The sequence below is a fragment of the Loxodonta africana genome, chromosome 2 (genome assembly GCF_030014295.1).
Source record: "Loxodonta africana isolate mLoxAfr1 chromosome 2, mLoxAfr1.hap2, whole genome shotgun sequence".
NCBI lineage: Eukaryota > Metazoa > Chordata > Mammalia > Proboscidea > Elephantidae > Loxodonta > Loxodonta africana.
Window position 1 is genome coordinate 200,340,714 of NC_087343.1, and position 15,408 is coordinate 200,356,121.

A 15,408-nucleotide genomic window follows, 5' to 3' on the forward strand; every position below is an offset into this window, starting at 1 on the left:
GGGAGGAACCCAAAGGACATATTTCCATCCCTACTTCTGTCAAGCAGGAGATCTTGGAGATCTTGGCTTTTCAGCCCTCTATATATATTTTTTTATATATACCAGTCCTCATCAGTTAAAAGGGGGTCTCCCTCAACATACCAGAGTTCAACCAATCCTCAGTTATCCATGAGATGTCAATCAACTCATGTCTTGTACGAGTGTTTCTACCCTTTGGGGTAGAAAGCACTCTGGGAGGTCCCTCAAGTTGCATCTTCAAAGAATTAAGGAAAAGGTAATTACTCCTCAGGGCTTAGGGGAAAAATCTCCCAAGCTGTTTTACAAAGCACCAAGTTGACACATAACCTTAATGATCACATTAAACAAGATCACATTAGTCCCTAGTAAATAGAGGCCTATCACATTGATACCTGGCAAGTATTCTGTTGTATGATGTATTAGTTTCCTAGGGCCACTGTAACAAAGTACCACAAATTGTACAGTTTATAAACCCATCAATCCAAACCCACTTCTGTCAGGTTTATTCTGACTCATAGCAACCCTATAGGACAGAGTAGAACTGCCCCATAGGGTTTCCAAGGAGTGGCTGGCAGGTTTCAACTGCTGACCTTTTGGTTAGCAGCCAAGCTCTTACCTTTTGGTTAGCAGCCAAGCTCTTAACCAGTGCGCCACTGGGGCACTATGGCTTATAAGAACAGAAATTTACTATCTCACAGTTCTGGAGGCTAGAAGTCCAAAGTGAGGATGTCAGCCATGACTTAGCTTCCTGAGGGCTTTGAGGGAGAATCTTTTTCCATGCCTCTCTCCTAGCTTCTGGTGATGGCCAGAAGTCTTTGATATTTCTTGGCATATAGATGCATCACCCAGTCTCTGCCTCCATTTTCGCATGGCTGTTTTCCTTCTGTCTCACTCTTTGTGTCTCTTCTCTTTTATAAGGACACGACTATACTGGATTAGAACCCTTCTTTCTCATCCTTACCCCTACCCCTGGTTCCAGTGTGATCTCATGTTAACTGATAACATGTTGAAAGACCTTGTTTCCAAACAAGGTTGAATTCACAGTGTCAGGGGTTAGGACATCAACGTATCTTCTTGAAGGATACAATTTATATGAATACTTATTCATATAAATAGGCCATAATTTTATTAAACAGTTTTTTAGAAATTTTAGTTTCCAGTTTTTCTCTTTCATTAATGTGATGCCTATAACAATACAAAGGTATAAAGATAAAAAGATTTACAAGTCCTAAAAAGTAAGTAATTACAGTATAAAGGGATGAGTGTTATGATTGAAAAAAGCAAGGAATATGAATTGAAAATCTAGGAAGGAATTTTTGCAAAATATTCAACATCATTATAATCAATGAAATTCAAATTAAAGCAGTGAGATACCATTGTTCTCTTACTAGCAAAGATGAAGACATACATGTCCAGTGTTTTGTTAGTATTCTGAATAATAAGCAGTATCACAAGTGGGCACAGTCTTTCTGGCGGACAGTTTGTCTGCATTTTTTAAAATGATTCCCATATTTAGACATTTATCTGACAGTAATTGCATAATTTTGCAGAGTTACAAAGATAGTGTAGGTGTAAAAGAATGTTTGTTTTAGCACAAGGATTACTGAGGAAAAAGAAAACTAAATCATTCTCAGAAGGGAAATTACGATATGTTCATACATTGGAATATTATTTAGCCATTAAAATGTTGATTTCAACCTATATTTTTTGACTTGGAGAGAAGCCCACAATGGTTTTATGTGAAGTGGGGTAGAGGGAAAGTTAGTTTCAATGCTTTTTTAAAAATATTTTTTTAATTAAATACAGAAAAATTTTGATGGGCTAAATGCTAAATTTAAATTTAAAGTGGAAAAGAGGAAGACCCTCAACAAGGTAGATTGACACAGCGGCTGCAACAATGAGCTCAAGCATAACAACGATTGTAAGGATGGCTCAGGACCGGGCAGTGTTTCATTCTGTTGCGCATAGGTTCGCTATGAGTCGGAACCGACTCGACGGCACTTAACAACAACAAATGGTAAATATAACAGCGACTCTATTTGCACAGTCTGCATATGGGTAAATTATATTTTCTTAACTTTTCTGTATTTTCTTACAATTATATTTTTCAGTCAAGAGGTTGAATATCTTCTAAAATGTACTCTTTTGCTTTGAATCAGTTATTCCACTTCTTGTAATGTATCCTAAATAATCCAGAGAATAGACAAAATATTATTCTGAATGATATACTCCTCTTATTCCTCTTCCAGTACTCACCATTATATGACACCCATCTCTATCCAGTTGCCCAAGCCAAAATAATTTTTGATTCCTTTCTTTCATTACTCTGTACACCCTATTTATTGAAGATACCCATCAACTCTACTTCCAAAACATTCCAAATATGCCCACCTCTTTCCATTTCCACTACTACAATACCAGTCCAAGCTGTCAGCATTGCCACCTGGTAATACTGTATAGCTTCCTAATTAGCTATTCTACGTCTGCCCTTGTCCTCTTCCCCACCGCAAATTACAGTCCATTTGTCACACAACTACCAGAGTGATCTATTAAAACACAAAACATATAATAGCATGTCCCTACTGGCTTCCAATGATGCTTACAAGAAATTTGAAACTCCTTCCGATTGCCTATATAAGACCCTACATGATATAGCACTACCTACCGCTTTTCCTCAGCTAGTAACACTGTACCCTTATTCACTCTGCTCAAGCCACACTGGACTTCTTTTATGTTCATGGATCACAGACAGCTTGTTCCTGCCTTTGGGCCTTTGTGTTAGCTGTTCTTTCTGACTGAGATAATGGTTATCCCCACAGTTTTGCATGGCTAGCTCTTGTTAGTTATATCCCATCTTCAATTTCATTTCCTCATCACCCAATTTAAAATACCAGCCTGTTCACTACTAGTACACATCACCATGTTATTGTTTTACATTTCTCATTACTCCCTAGTACTTCCTTCTTTATTTGGTTATTTGATCATCGTCAGCATCCTGCTACTAGAATGTAAGCCTCACGAGAATAGGATCCTTGTATGACTTATTCCTTGCAGTCCCCAGGGTTTTGACTTTGTGTAGTGTGTGGTGGCCACTCAGTAAATATTGCTTAAGTGAGTGAGTATCCATTGCAACATTATTTGTAGCACTCAGTTAGATGAGTCCCAAATCAGCACCACTTGATACCCTGTGTTTCATGGAGCTTTTTAGGGCAACAGCTCTTCTACTTTTTAGTTATAGCCCCTCTGCATTTTTCCATGAGGATTTACATGAGTACCCTGGTGTTGAGCTGGGAGATGAAGCTGAGTATTAAGACATCCTGCTGTGTATTCAGAAATGCTCTACTCCCTGAAGACATGCTTTGTTACTAGATCAAGCCTAGCTCCTCCTCCTATTGGGAAGAGGTTCCCTTCGAGTTTCTCAGCTTGTCGACTAATACTTTTTTTTGACCCTTCCCACTCATGCATGTTTTCCATCCTACTTCCTTCTCTTACCCTTTTTTTCCCTGTCCTTTCCTATAAGATTCTCAGGACATATTTGTTAGCTAACCTTGTATACTTTGCTGTCACTTTTCGTTTTCTCCAGTGCAAAAAGGTTTACATGTTCTGTTCATTTTAGGATGGAAGAGCTTCCTGGAAACCACAGTTTCTGAAGGAGAAACTCAGGAAGTGATAATGAAAAAGCTCATAGATGGAGGTCCTTTTAACTTCAAGTTGGGAAAAACCTACATATATGAGGGCAAGTTAGAGAAGCAACAAGGCAAAAATAAACCTTTCAGAAAAGTTTTAGTTACCTTCAAGAAAACGTATGTGAAGGAGAGAAGCTTTAAAGGTACTGAATTTGGGAAAAATCTTGGTCTGAAGTCACCACTTATTAGAACACCCAGAATCATATCCAGAGGACGGAAACCCTATTCACAACAGTATTCAACTGTACTTAAACAACTGGGAATCAGCACATGGCGTAAATGTTATAAATGTAATGTCTGTGGGAAAGTCTTCCTTCATAGTTCTTCCCTCAGTAAGCACCAGAGAATCCATACTGGAGAGAAGCTCTATAAATGTAAGGAGTGTAGGAAAGCTTTCAGCCAAAGCTCATCCCTAACTCAGCACCTAAGAGTTCATACTGGAGAAAAACCTTACATATGTAATGAATGTGGGAAAGCCTTCAGTTTCACCACATCTCTCATTGGACATCAAAGAATGCATACTGGAGAGAGGCCCTATAAATGCAAAGACTGTGGAAAAACCTTTAAAGGTAGTTCATCCCTCAATAATCACCAGCGAATTCATACTGGAGAAAAACCCTATAAGTGTAATGAATGTGGGAGAGCCTTTAGTCAATGCTCATCTCTTATTCAGCATCATAGAATCCATACTGGAGAGAAACCATATGAATGTAGTCAGTGTGGAAAAGCCTTTACTTCAATATCGCGGTTAAGTAGACACCACAGAATTCACACTGGAGAGAAACCCTTTAATTGTAGTGAGTGTGGAAAAGTCTTTAGTTACCACTCGGCCCTAATTATACATCGGAGAACTCACACTGGTGAGAGACCTTATGCATGTAAAGAATGTGGGAAAGCCTTCAGCCAAAGCTCAGCTCTTATACAGCATCAGAGAATTCACACTGGAGAAAAGCCTTACAAATGCAATGAATGTGGGAAGGCCTTCTCCTGGATTTCACGGCTTAATATACATCACAGAATTCATACTGGAGAGAAACCTTACAATTGTAAAGAATGTGGAAAAGCTTTCAGCTCCCACTCAGCAGTTAATACTCATCGGAAAATTCATAGTGGAGAGAAACCTTACAAATGTAATGACTGTGAAAAAGCCTTCAACCAAAGCTCAGCTCTAATTCAGCACCAGAGAATTCATACTGGAGAGAAACCATTTAACTGTAAAGTATGTGGGAAAGCCTTCAGACAAAGTTCATCTCTTATGACACATATGAGAATTCATACTGGAGAAAAGCCTTATAAATGTAGACAATGTGGAAAAGCATTTAGTCAGAGTTCATCCCTTACTAATCATCAGAGGACTCATACTGGAGACAAACTGTGAAAACAGAATGCATGTGGAAAATCTTCCAACTGAAGTTCATTCCATATTGAATTTTATAGAATTCATCCTAGGGAAAAGTGATAAATTGTCATTAATTGTGGGGAAAACATCAGAATTTAGATCTCATCAGATATCAGAGACTTTGTAATGCAGGGTAACTGGGAAAATTAAGATAGCCTCTAGAAATTTTTTTTTGTATGTCCTGAAGTTATTAGATGATTGCCAGAAGAACAAACAAAACTGTCTCGGAGGAAGTACAGCCAGGATGTTCCTTAGAAGCGAGGATGGCAAGACTTTGTTTTACGTACTTTGGACATGTTATAAGAATGAACCAGTACCTGGAGAAAGACGTCATGCTTGGTAGAGGGTCAGTGAAAAAGAGGAAGACCTTCAATGAGATGAATTGACACAGTGGCTGCAAAAATGGGCTCAAACATAGCAAGGATTGTGAAGATGGTGCAGGACCAGGCAGTATTTTGTTCTGTAATACATAGGGTCACTATGAGTTGGAACTGACTCAGTGGCACCTAACAGAGTTATTAGTGACTATGATATTGAGTAAATATTATATTATTACATATTATTTATTTGGATCCAAGATCAATGCCCATGGAAGCAGCAGTCAAGAAATCAAACAATGCATTACACTGGGCAAATCTGCAAAGCACCTTTAAAGTGTTAAAAACCAGAGATGTCACTTTAAGGACTAAGGTGGTCCTGACCTAAACCATGGCATTTTCAATCCTCTTATATGTGTGTAAAAGCTGGACAGTGAATAAGGAAGACTGAATAATTGACACCCTTGAATTATGGTACTGGCGAAGAATATTGAGTATTGTATGGGCTGCCAAAAGAATGAACAAATATGTCTTCTAACAAGTGCAGCCAGAATACTCCTTAATAGCAAGGATGGTGAGACTTTGTCTCACATACTTTGGGCATGTTATCAGGAGGGATCAGTCCCTGGAGAAGGACATCATGCTTGGTAAATTACAGGGTCAGTGAAGAAGAGGAAGACCTTCAATGAGATGGATTGACACAGTGGCTGCAACAATGGGCTCAAACATAACACCAATTATATGGATGGCACAGGGCTGGGAAGTGTTTTGTTCTGTTGTACATGGGGTCGCTATGAGTCAGAACCAACTCAATGGCACTTAGAAAAACAACAAAATATTAAGAATTTGTAAGATCAAGGTGTTGTATTTATTTTCTTCCTAGTGATATATGGTAACAGCCAACAATGTATACAGACATCACTGGGAAGCATGCTGGTTTATTTAAAAGTGCAGCCATAAAATCCAGACCAGATAAATCTAGGAATCTATTTTTTAAAACTGAATTTAAGTGTTATGCAAGCCAGTTGTACTTAAAAGAATATTTTAGAGAAATGTATGCGGGTGACCTGTAGCTACCTCACTGTTAGTAAAATTTGCTTTTTTCATAGTCTGAAAGCAAATTATGCATTTGCTTGTTAAAATTTTGGGGTTGTTTCTGTTTTCTAAGCTGTTCACCTGAAAAGAAATTCACTCTGTAAAGTATACAAATTTACAGTCCTGTGAATTTTCTGAACTCTCTGTTCCAAACTTTGAATCAGATCTAAAGTCACTTTATTTTCAATCACAAAATGCATGGTATTTCACTTCTTTTTTTCATAAAGTGATCACCTTTTCTATATTAAACTGAGAAAGTTTATTCAGACAACTACTGTTTTTGTAATTTCATTTACTGATAAATGGCATTAAAAAATATCTCACAGTTTAGCAACAGGGAGCTCAACTCTTGCTCCCATGCAGTGTGTATTGCTTTGAGTTTGTTACCAGTCACCAAGAAGGCCTAGGAACAGTATGAGACTCAGGTTGTCCTTCCTGTGGGTAAAGTGAGTCAGGTGATTGTCTTAGTCATCGAGTGCTGCTATAACAGAAATACCACAAGTGGAGAACTATAACAAAGAAATTTATTTCCTCACAGTAAAGTAGACTAAAAGTCCAAATTCAGGGTGTCAGCTCCAGGGGAAGGCTTTCTTTCTCTGTCAGCTCTGGAGGAAGGTCCTTGTGCTCAATCTTACCATGGTGGAGGAGCTTCTCAGGTGCAGGGACCCCCGGTCCAAAGGATGTGCTCTGCTCGCAGTGCAGCATTCGTGGTGGTATGAGGTCCCCAACTCTCTGCTTGTTTTCCTTTCTTCTCTTGAGAGATAAAAGGTGGTGCAGGCCACACCTCAGGAAAACTCCCCTTACATTGGATCAGGGAGGTGACCTGAGTAAGGGTGGTGTTACAATCCCACCCTAATCTTCTTTAGCATAAAATCACAATCACAAAATGGAGGACAGTCACAATTCTGGGAGTCATGGCCCAGCCAAATTGATAAACACAGTTTTTGGGGGACATAATTCAATCCATGACTGATGTTTACCCTTCCATTTCATCTTCACCTCTATTAGATGACACTCCTTCCCTCTGCACATTCTGAGGGCCACTAGGCAAAAACTCAGGCTCTGGGTTCACAGGTCTGAGTGAGTTTAAATGCTTTCTCCTCCAAAAACAGATTATTATATCCTTCAACAAGTTATTCTGGCATTTCTAAAATGCGACTAATAATACGAGTACACTAAATAAAACAGTCATCTCAAAAATCAAACTAAACTTATTGAGCATTAAAAAGCCTAACCTCATCTAATTTTCACCAGCTTATCAGGAGTAAGCAAACAGTGGCTGAAATGCCCGTTCCATAAAACAAAGCATTAGTGTCTCCCCCTGTGCCCACAAGATTAAAGAAAAGGAAACAAAAAAATTCCAGAAAAGATGTTGAAGGCTAAGCAAAGCAAAAATCATTGAATTCAGCTTTTTCCTCCCAGTACTAGTCAGTCTCATTGTTTCAGACTTGTGAGTAGCAAATTTTTCTGGGTCACTTAATGCTCCTTTCTCCATAACCATTCTTCTAAGCTTTTCTATCTCTAGTCTCTAAGAAGGGTAAATTTCTAGGAAAATATAACTTCCCCAACATACGAAAATCATCAGTAGTTCTTAAATCATCAAAAAGAATTTATCTGATGATATGGAATGAATCGTGTCATCCATAACTATGTGCTGTAAAACCCCTATTCCTGTGGTTATAATCCCATTTGGGAATGGGTTGTCTTTGTTGTGTTAATGAGGCAGGATTCATGTAGGGTATATCTTGAGTCAGTCTCTTTTGAGATATGAAAGTGATTGAACACAAGCTAGCAAGGACAGGGGTAGGAGGGAAGACACATGCCAAACCACATGAAGATCACTCAGGAGCAGAAGCTCAAAAGACAAGGACTTTCCTCCAGAGTTGACAAGGAAAAATTTCCCCTAGAGCCTGCACCCTGAATTTGGACTTCTAGTCTCCTAAAGTGTAAGAAAATACATTTCTGTTAAAGCCATCCACTTGTGGTGTTTCTCTAACAGCAGCACTAGATAACTAAGAATTTGGTACTGGAAGAGTACTGCTCTAACAGATAGATAAAACGTGGAAGTGGTTTTGGAATTGGGTAATGGGCAGAGGCTGGAAGAATTTGAAGGTGCCTGATAGTAAAAACCTAGATTGCCTTGAAGAGACTGTTGGTAGTATTATGGATAAAAATGGCAATTCTGGTGAGGACTCAGAAGTGAGGAGTGCTATAGGGAAAGTTGCTTTTGCCTTAGAGAATATATATGGTGCCAGCACCGGAATGTTGCTAGAAATATGGATGTTAAATGTGGTTCTTCTGAGGCTTTAAAAGAAAATGATAAATGTGATTGGACAATGGAGAAAGGATGATGCTTTTTCTGCAGTGGCCAAAAAAAAACTTGTCTGAATCATGTTCAAATGTTTGATGGAAGGTACAACTTTTAAGTGATGAACTTGAGTTTCAGCCTATTGAGATTTCTAAGCAAGATCTTAAAGGGCCGTGTGGTTTCTCCTTACCACTTACAGTGAAATGGGAGAGGAAGGAGATGGACTTAAAAATGAACTGTACAAAATGAAAACAGAACTTAAAAGATTTGGGAAATTCTGTTATACAAACTAAGGACATGTGTCCTAGAATGTTCACCAAGGACATGGCTACACAATCTTTTGTTAAAGTGATTAAGCCTGTGACTGATGGATCTAACCAGCTACCATAGCAGAAAACCCATCAGCTTAGACTGAATGAGACAGAAAGAACAAAGGGAAGAACGCTGTTTTCCTCTTGGAATTCTTATAGGGAGGAAACAGGCAAATGAGCTACATCTGCTGTCCCCCAAGAAAAGAAAAGGGATCATCCCTGGAGCAGCTCTGAGATCAGCAGACCTGTTGGAAGGAGCATGGGAAGCAAGACCTCAGTTTCAAAGGCTGTGGCCATGATCCCCTGGAGCTCAAAGGTTTGGGCCACAGCTTCCTAGGTTTCAAAGAGTTGGATCTTCACCAGTTTGGCTCTGGAATGTGGGGCTGCTGTTAAGGTATGCCAGGTTGATGAGGTCACCACCCAAACTGAGGGGGTGGGGCTGCCATGGCCAAGAGGCAGAAGAGCAGGACCTGTCAGGGCCAAGGGAGTGGGGTCACCACTCAGATGGACTAGGAGAATGGGGCTGCCTAAAGTTGAGGAAGCAGAGTTGGAGTCTCAGAGAGCCTGGACGTTGGAGCTGAAGCCCAGGGTCGAGGAGCATCCACCCAGAATCCAGATGTCTAGAGGGCAACACCGAGTCTAGAGGGCAGGACCATTGACCAGGTGGTCTAAAAAAACAGGGTTATTTTTAAACCTTGAGAGTTAATGTAAATTGTTCTTCTGGGTTTTGGACTTGCTTGGTGCCTGTTATCCCTTCTTTCCCACCAATTCCTCCCATTTGTAATAGAAATGTCTACTTTGTACCTGGTACACCATTGTACTTTGGAAACAATAACTTGTAACCTAGATTTCACAGGTTCATGGGTGAAAAGGAAATTTGCTCCAGGATGAAATATGTCTAAAGTCTCACCTGCATTTGATGTAAGTGATTCAGAAGATGAGGTTTTGGACTTGGAGGTGAGGTAAAACTTTTGGATGATGAGATGGGGTGAATGTGTTTTGCATGTGGCAAGGACATGAATTTGGGGGGGGGGCAATGGTGGAATGATATGGATTGAATTGTGTCCCCAAAGTATGTGTTGTAAATCCTAACCTCTATGCCTGTGGTTAAAATCCCATTTGGGAATAGGTTGTCTTTGTTGTGTTAATGAGGCAGAATTAGTGTAGGGTGTATCTAGAGTCAATTTCTTGACATATAAAACAGATTAAATGCAAGGAGACACATGTCAAATCACATGAAGATCACCCATCAGCAGATCAAAGAGACACGGATATTCCTCCAGTGCTGACAGAGAAAGCCTTCCCTTAGAGCCATCACCCTGAATTGAGACTTGTAGCCTCCTAAACTGTGAGAAAATAAATTTCTGTTTGTTAAAGCCACCCATTTGTGGTATTTCTGTTATAACAGTTAAAATCCCACAAAGTAAACTTTAGGTTCAGTTATTTTTAAGGCAGGAACTATCAAACTTTAAGGAAGCATGTCATTGAAGTCTTATGCAAAATCTTCCAGAGAAGACACTTATAAGCACAATAATCTTATTATAACCTAGTAGCAAAATCAGAGAAGAAATGTACAAGAAAGGAAAATTGCAGATCAGTATCATTCCTGAACAGAGATGTAAAAGTCCCTAAAGAAAGCATTAGAAAATGTAAAAATCTGAAAGTGCCTAAGCATCATAATAAATATAGAGAGAACGCATGACTGATTTAACATTAGAAAACATGTAAATCAATCACCGCTTTAATAGATTAAAGGATGAAAATCCATATGTTTATCTCAAAACTGCAAAAACAACCAGAATATGCAATATTCATTCATGGTTTAAAAAAAAAAAACTTTTATTAGTCAACAAGCAGTAGAAAGGAATTTCCTTAACCTCCTAAAGGGATTTAGGTATCGTACCAAAAATTCTACAGAATAAAATGTTAGAAACACTCGTGACAGGAGTATGGGTAAAGAGGGAACTATTGAATAATGGTTCTGAGACATAGAAATGGTTCATTCACACAGAAAAAAATGTACCCAGCCCTCACCAAAACAAAACTATAAGAGGTAAAACTATAATATTTAGAATATATAAGGAATAACTTTATGACAAGGTAGGGAAGAAATATACAAATAAGCTATATTTCTTTATACACTTGCTCACATTAAATAACTTGCTTATCAAAATATACCAAAAAAAGAAGTGAAAAAGCAAGACAGAAACTAGGATGTATTTCCACAGTATGCCCAATGAAAGAAAGATCCAGAAAATGTAAATAATTTGTATGAATATGAAAGACACTCTAGTAGAAAAAGTAGTGTGAAGACAGTTATTTCAGAGAGAAAATACAGATTTCCAAGAATTTATGAAAAGATACTTAACCTAATTTGTAGTTAAAAAACCAAACCTGTTACCATCAAGTTGACTCTGACTCATAGAAATCCTATAGGAGAGAGTAGAACTGCCCCATATGGTTTCCAAGGAGGAGCTGGTAGATTTGAACTGCTGACATTTTGATTAGCAGCCAAGCTTTTAACCACTGTACTACCAGGGATCCAATTTGTAGTCAGAAAAATGCAAATCAGGATCACAGTCAGGTATGATTTTACAGCTACTAAATGAACAAAAGATTTGTGACAATATTGAGTATTGAAATGTATGTGAAGTAACTGCAATTCATATTCTAGTGGGAGTATTTGATGCAGATGATTGATATTCATAAAGTTGGACATGTGCATATCATATGACAGAATTCCACTCTTATGTATATATGCTAGATAAATGTTTGCATATGAGCACCAGTAGTCATGTATAAGGATATTCTTAGCAGAACTGATCATAGTAAAAAATAATTGGAAGTAGTATTAATATGCACTGACAAGAGAATGGATAAATTTTGGAATATTAACAGTAGGACAACAGTGAAAATGAACCAAAGCTGTACATCACATGGATGATCTTGAGGACACATTGTGAAGTTTTAAAAAGTCATAGGAGACTACACGTATCTTTTTTTTTCCACAAAGGTGTCTTAGTTATCTAGTACTGCTATAACAGAAATACCACAAATGGATGGCTTTAAAAAAACAAGTTTATTCTCTCAGTCTAGTAGGCTAGAAGTCTGAATTCATGGTACCAGCTCCAGGGAAAGGCTTTCTCTCTTTCTGGGCCCTGGAGGAATGTCCTTGTCATCAGTCTTCCCCTGGTTTAGGAGCTTCTCAGTGCAGGAACCTTGGATCCAAAGGACACACTCTGCTCCTGGCATTGTTTTCTTGGTGGTATGAGGTCCCCTGTCTCTCTGCTTGTTTCTTTTATATCTCAAAAGAGATTGACTCAAGATACAACCTAATCTTGTAGATTGAGTCCTGCCTCATTAACATAGCTGCCTCTAATCCTGCCTCATTAACATCACAGAGGCAGGATTTACAACACATAGGAAAATCACATCAGATGACAAAATGGTGGACAGTTACACCATACTGGGAATCATGGCCTAACCAAGTTGACACACATTTTTAGAAGACAGTTCAATCCATACCAAAGGTAAATTTAATACTAAAGTACAACCTTGAGTATATCCCACTTGAATATAGAGACCATCTCAAGAATAGATTTGATGCCTTGAACAGTAATGACAGAAGACCAGAAGAGTTGTGGGATGGTATTGAGGACATCATACATGAAAAAGGAAAAAGGTTGGTAAAAGGAAAGAAACGACCAAAATGGATGTCACAAGAGACTTTGAAACTTGCTCTTCAACATAGATTAGTTAAAGCGAATGGAAGAAATGATGAAGTACAAGAGCTGAACAGAAGATTTCAAAGGGCAACTCGAGAAGACAAAGCATTACTAAAGAAATGAGCAAAGACCTGGAGTTACAAAATCAAAAGGGAAGAACATATTCAGCATTTCTCAAGCTGAAAAAACTGAAAAGAAAATTCAAGCCTCAGGTTGCAGTTTTGAAGGATTCTATGGGCAAAGCATTGAACGACCAGGGAAGCATTAAAAGAAGATGGAAGGAATACACTGAATCACTGTACCAACCATTTTAGGAGGCTGCACATGATCAAGAATCGATGGTATTGAAGGAAGAAGTTCAAGCTGAACTGAGAGCATTGGGGAAAAACAAGATGCCAGGAATTGAGAGAATGCCAATTGAGATGTTTTCACAAATGGATGCAATGCTGGAAGCACTCATTTGTCTGTGCCAAGAAATTCGGAAGAGAGCGACCTAGCCAACTAACTGGAAGAGGTCCATATTTGTGCCTATTCCAAAGAAAGGTGACCCAATGGAATGTGGAAATTATGGAACTATCATTAATGCCACACACAAGTAAAATTTTGCTGATGATAATTCAAAAATGGTTGCAGTACTGTATCAACAAGGAACTGCCAGAAATTCAAGCTGCATTCGGAAGACGATGTGGAAGGAGAGATACCATTGCTGATGTCAAATGGATCTTGGCCGAAAACAGAGGATAGCAGAAAGATGTCTGCCTGTGTTTCATTGACTATGCAAAGGCATTCAACTGTGTGGATCATAAAAAATTATGGATAATATTGCAGAGAATGGGAATTCTAGAACCCTTAATTGTGCTCATGAGGAACCTATCCATGGACCAAGAGGAAGTCATTTCAACAGAAGGGATACTACATGGTTGAAAGTCAGGAAAGGTGTGTGTCAGGGTTGTATCCTTTTACTATACCTTCAGTGTGTATGGTGAGCAAATAATCTAAGCTGGACTATATGAAAAATGTGCCATCAGATTTGGGGGAAGACTTATGCAGATGACACAACTTTGCTTGCTGAAATTGAAGAGGACTTGAAGCACTTATGAAGATCAAAGACCACAGCCTTCAATATGGATTAAAACGGGAGCGGGGCCAAGATGGGGGAGTAGTCAGATGCTTTCGGTGGCCCCTCTTACAAGAGACATAAAAAAACAAGTAAATTGATTATATATATGACAAGCTAGGAACCCTGATCATCAAAGGCAAAGTTAAGAAATCGGACTGAATGATGGGGAGGGAGAGACGGTGCAGAAGCAGCAAGGAGTTGCCAAGTTGGTGGGAGTGCCTCAGCCCTGATTCCCTGGTGTGACGGCAGCGGGGCTGGCAGTGGCATTCAGGACGTGGTTGCTTCACTGAAAGCAGGCAAGTGAGGTGGCGTAGCCCTGACCCCCTGGCGCAACCACAGAGGCACTGAGCCAGCACAGAGAATCTACGCATGCCTCCAGAATCTGAGATAAAACAGCACTCTTGGCACAAGATAAGTGATTTTGTCTAATTTACTGTGCAGATCTAATAGCTCCTTTTGAAAGAACTCTCTTATCTATCTGATTCCTCCTCCCTCTGCCCAAGTTGGCTTCAGTAACAGTTGATTTCCCTGGGCCTGAGACAGGCCCTGCTGCACTCCCTGAGCCATTCTCCTGGCCCTGGAGAAGGAGCAAATTAATAAATGGGGAAAAAATACTCTGCTGACTCCCCTAATCTGGAAACTCAGAGCAGAAGCAGCTCTTGTCCAGGCACAAGCAGTCCACAGGCTTTATCTTTCACCCCTGCATGGATCCATTAAGCAAATAGGATCTGGCAGTTATATTGCAATGGTGAATCTGTTTGAGGCCTGACTGTAACTGTTTCAGCTGTGCAGTGGAGAAGCGGGGGGGGGGGGGTTGACATTTGATACCACTCTACTTATTAAACAGGGCCCTCACCTACCCACAGTGGGGGCCTGAGGACTGGTGGCTCCACCCACGCCACCTAGCCACCCACAACAGGGGTCCAAGGATAAGTGGTGCCCCCCAGTCCTTACAGCTAAAAGCATTGGGTGCCTATGGTATGGCTGCAGATCCCACCCACCAGAGCACTCTAGAGAATAGGGACGTGCCTTCCTCATAGGCACGCAGGAGAAGGTTGTCAGCCTCCTGCCTTCCTCAGAGTATGACTCTCTGCTGCAACCAGAAACCTGTGCATAAACCAGTCACCACTGCTCCTCTAAGATGGTAGGTGAGAGCCTGCAAAACAAACTAGGTGACCGACTCCCTGAACACCAGAGCTGAATCTATACAAGAATAGTGAATGGACTTCTAGGCTCATATACCTGGTAATAGCTCTAGCCATCTGGTGACAGGATATTAGTGCTTCAGAGGCTCCAGTAATCAAATTTGCTTACTCTAGTAGCCTATTTGGGTATATCAAAACAAAACAAAGCAAGAAGCTAGACACAGTGAGTAAACATAAAATAATAAAATAACTTATAGATGGAGACAACAGTCAATATCAAATCA

At 39.6% G+C, this 15,408-nt stretch overlaps 1 protein-coding gene across 8 annotated transcripts in view; it reads left to right on the plus strand.

Annotated features, from left to right (window-relative positions):
- The window catches only part of ZNF879 (zinc finger protein 879), a 33,120-nt gene extending 18,449 nt beyond the window's left edge, over positions 1-14,671 (plus strand). For 3 of the 8 annotated variants that reach the window (XM_003404699.4, XM_064279261.1, XM_064279260.1), the window contains one exon: positions 3,635-14,671. In XM_003404699.4, coding sequence (XP_003404747.2) covers positions 3,635-5,082 — 1,448 coding nt within the window. In that variant the 3' untranslated portion in view covers positions 5,083-14,671. The other 5 variants (XM_064279263.1, XM_064279264.1, XM_064279262.1 and 2 more) reach the window with 5 other exon arrangements.
- Positions 14,672-15,408: the final 737 nt, after the last annotated feature.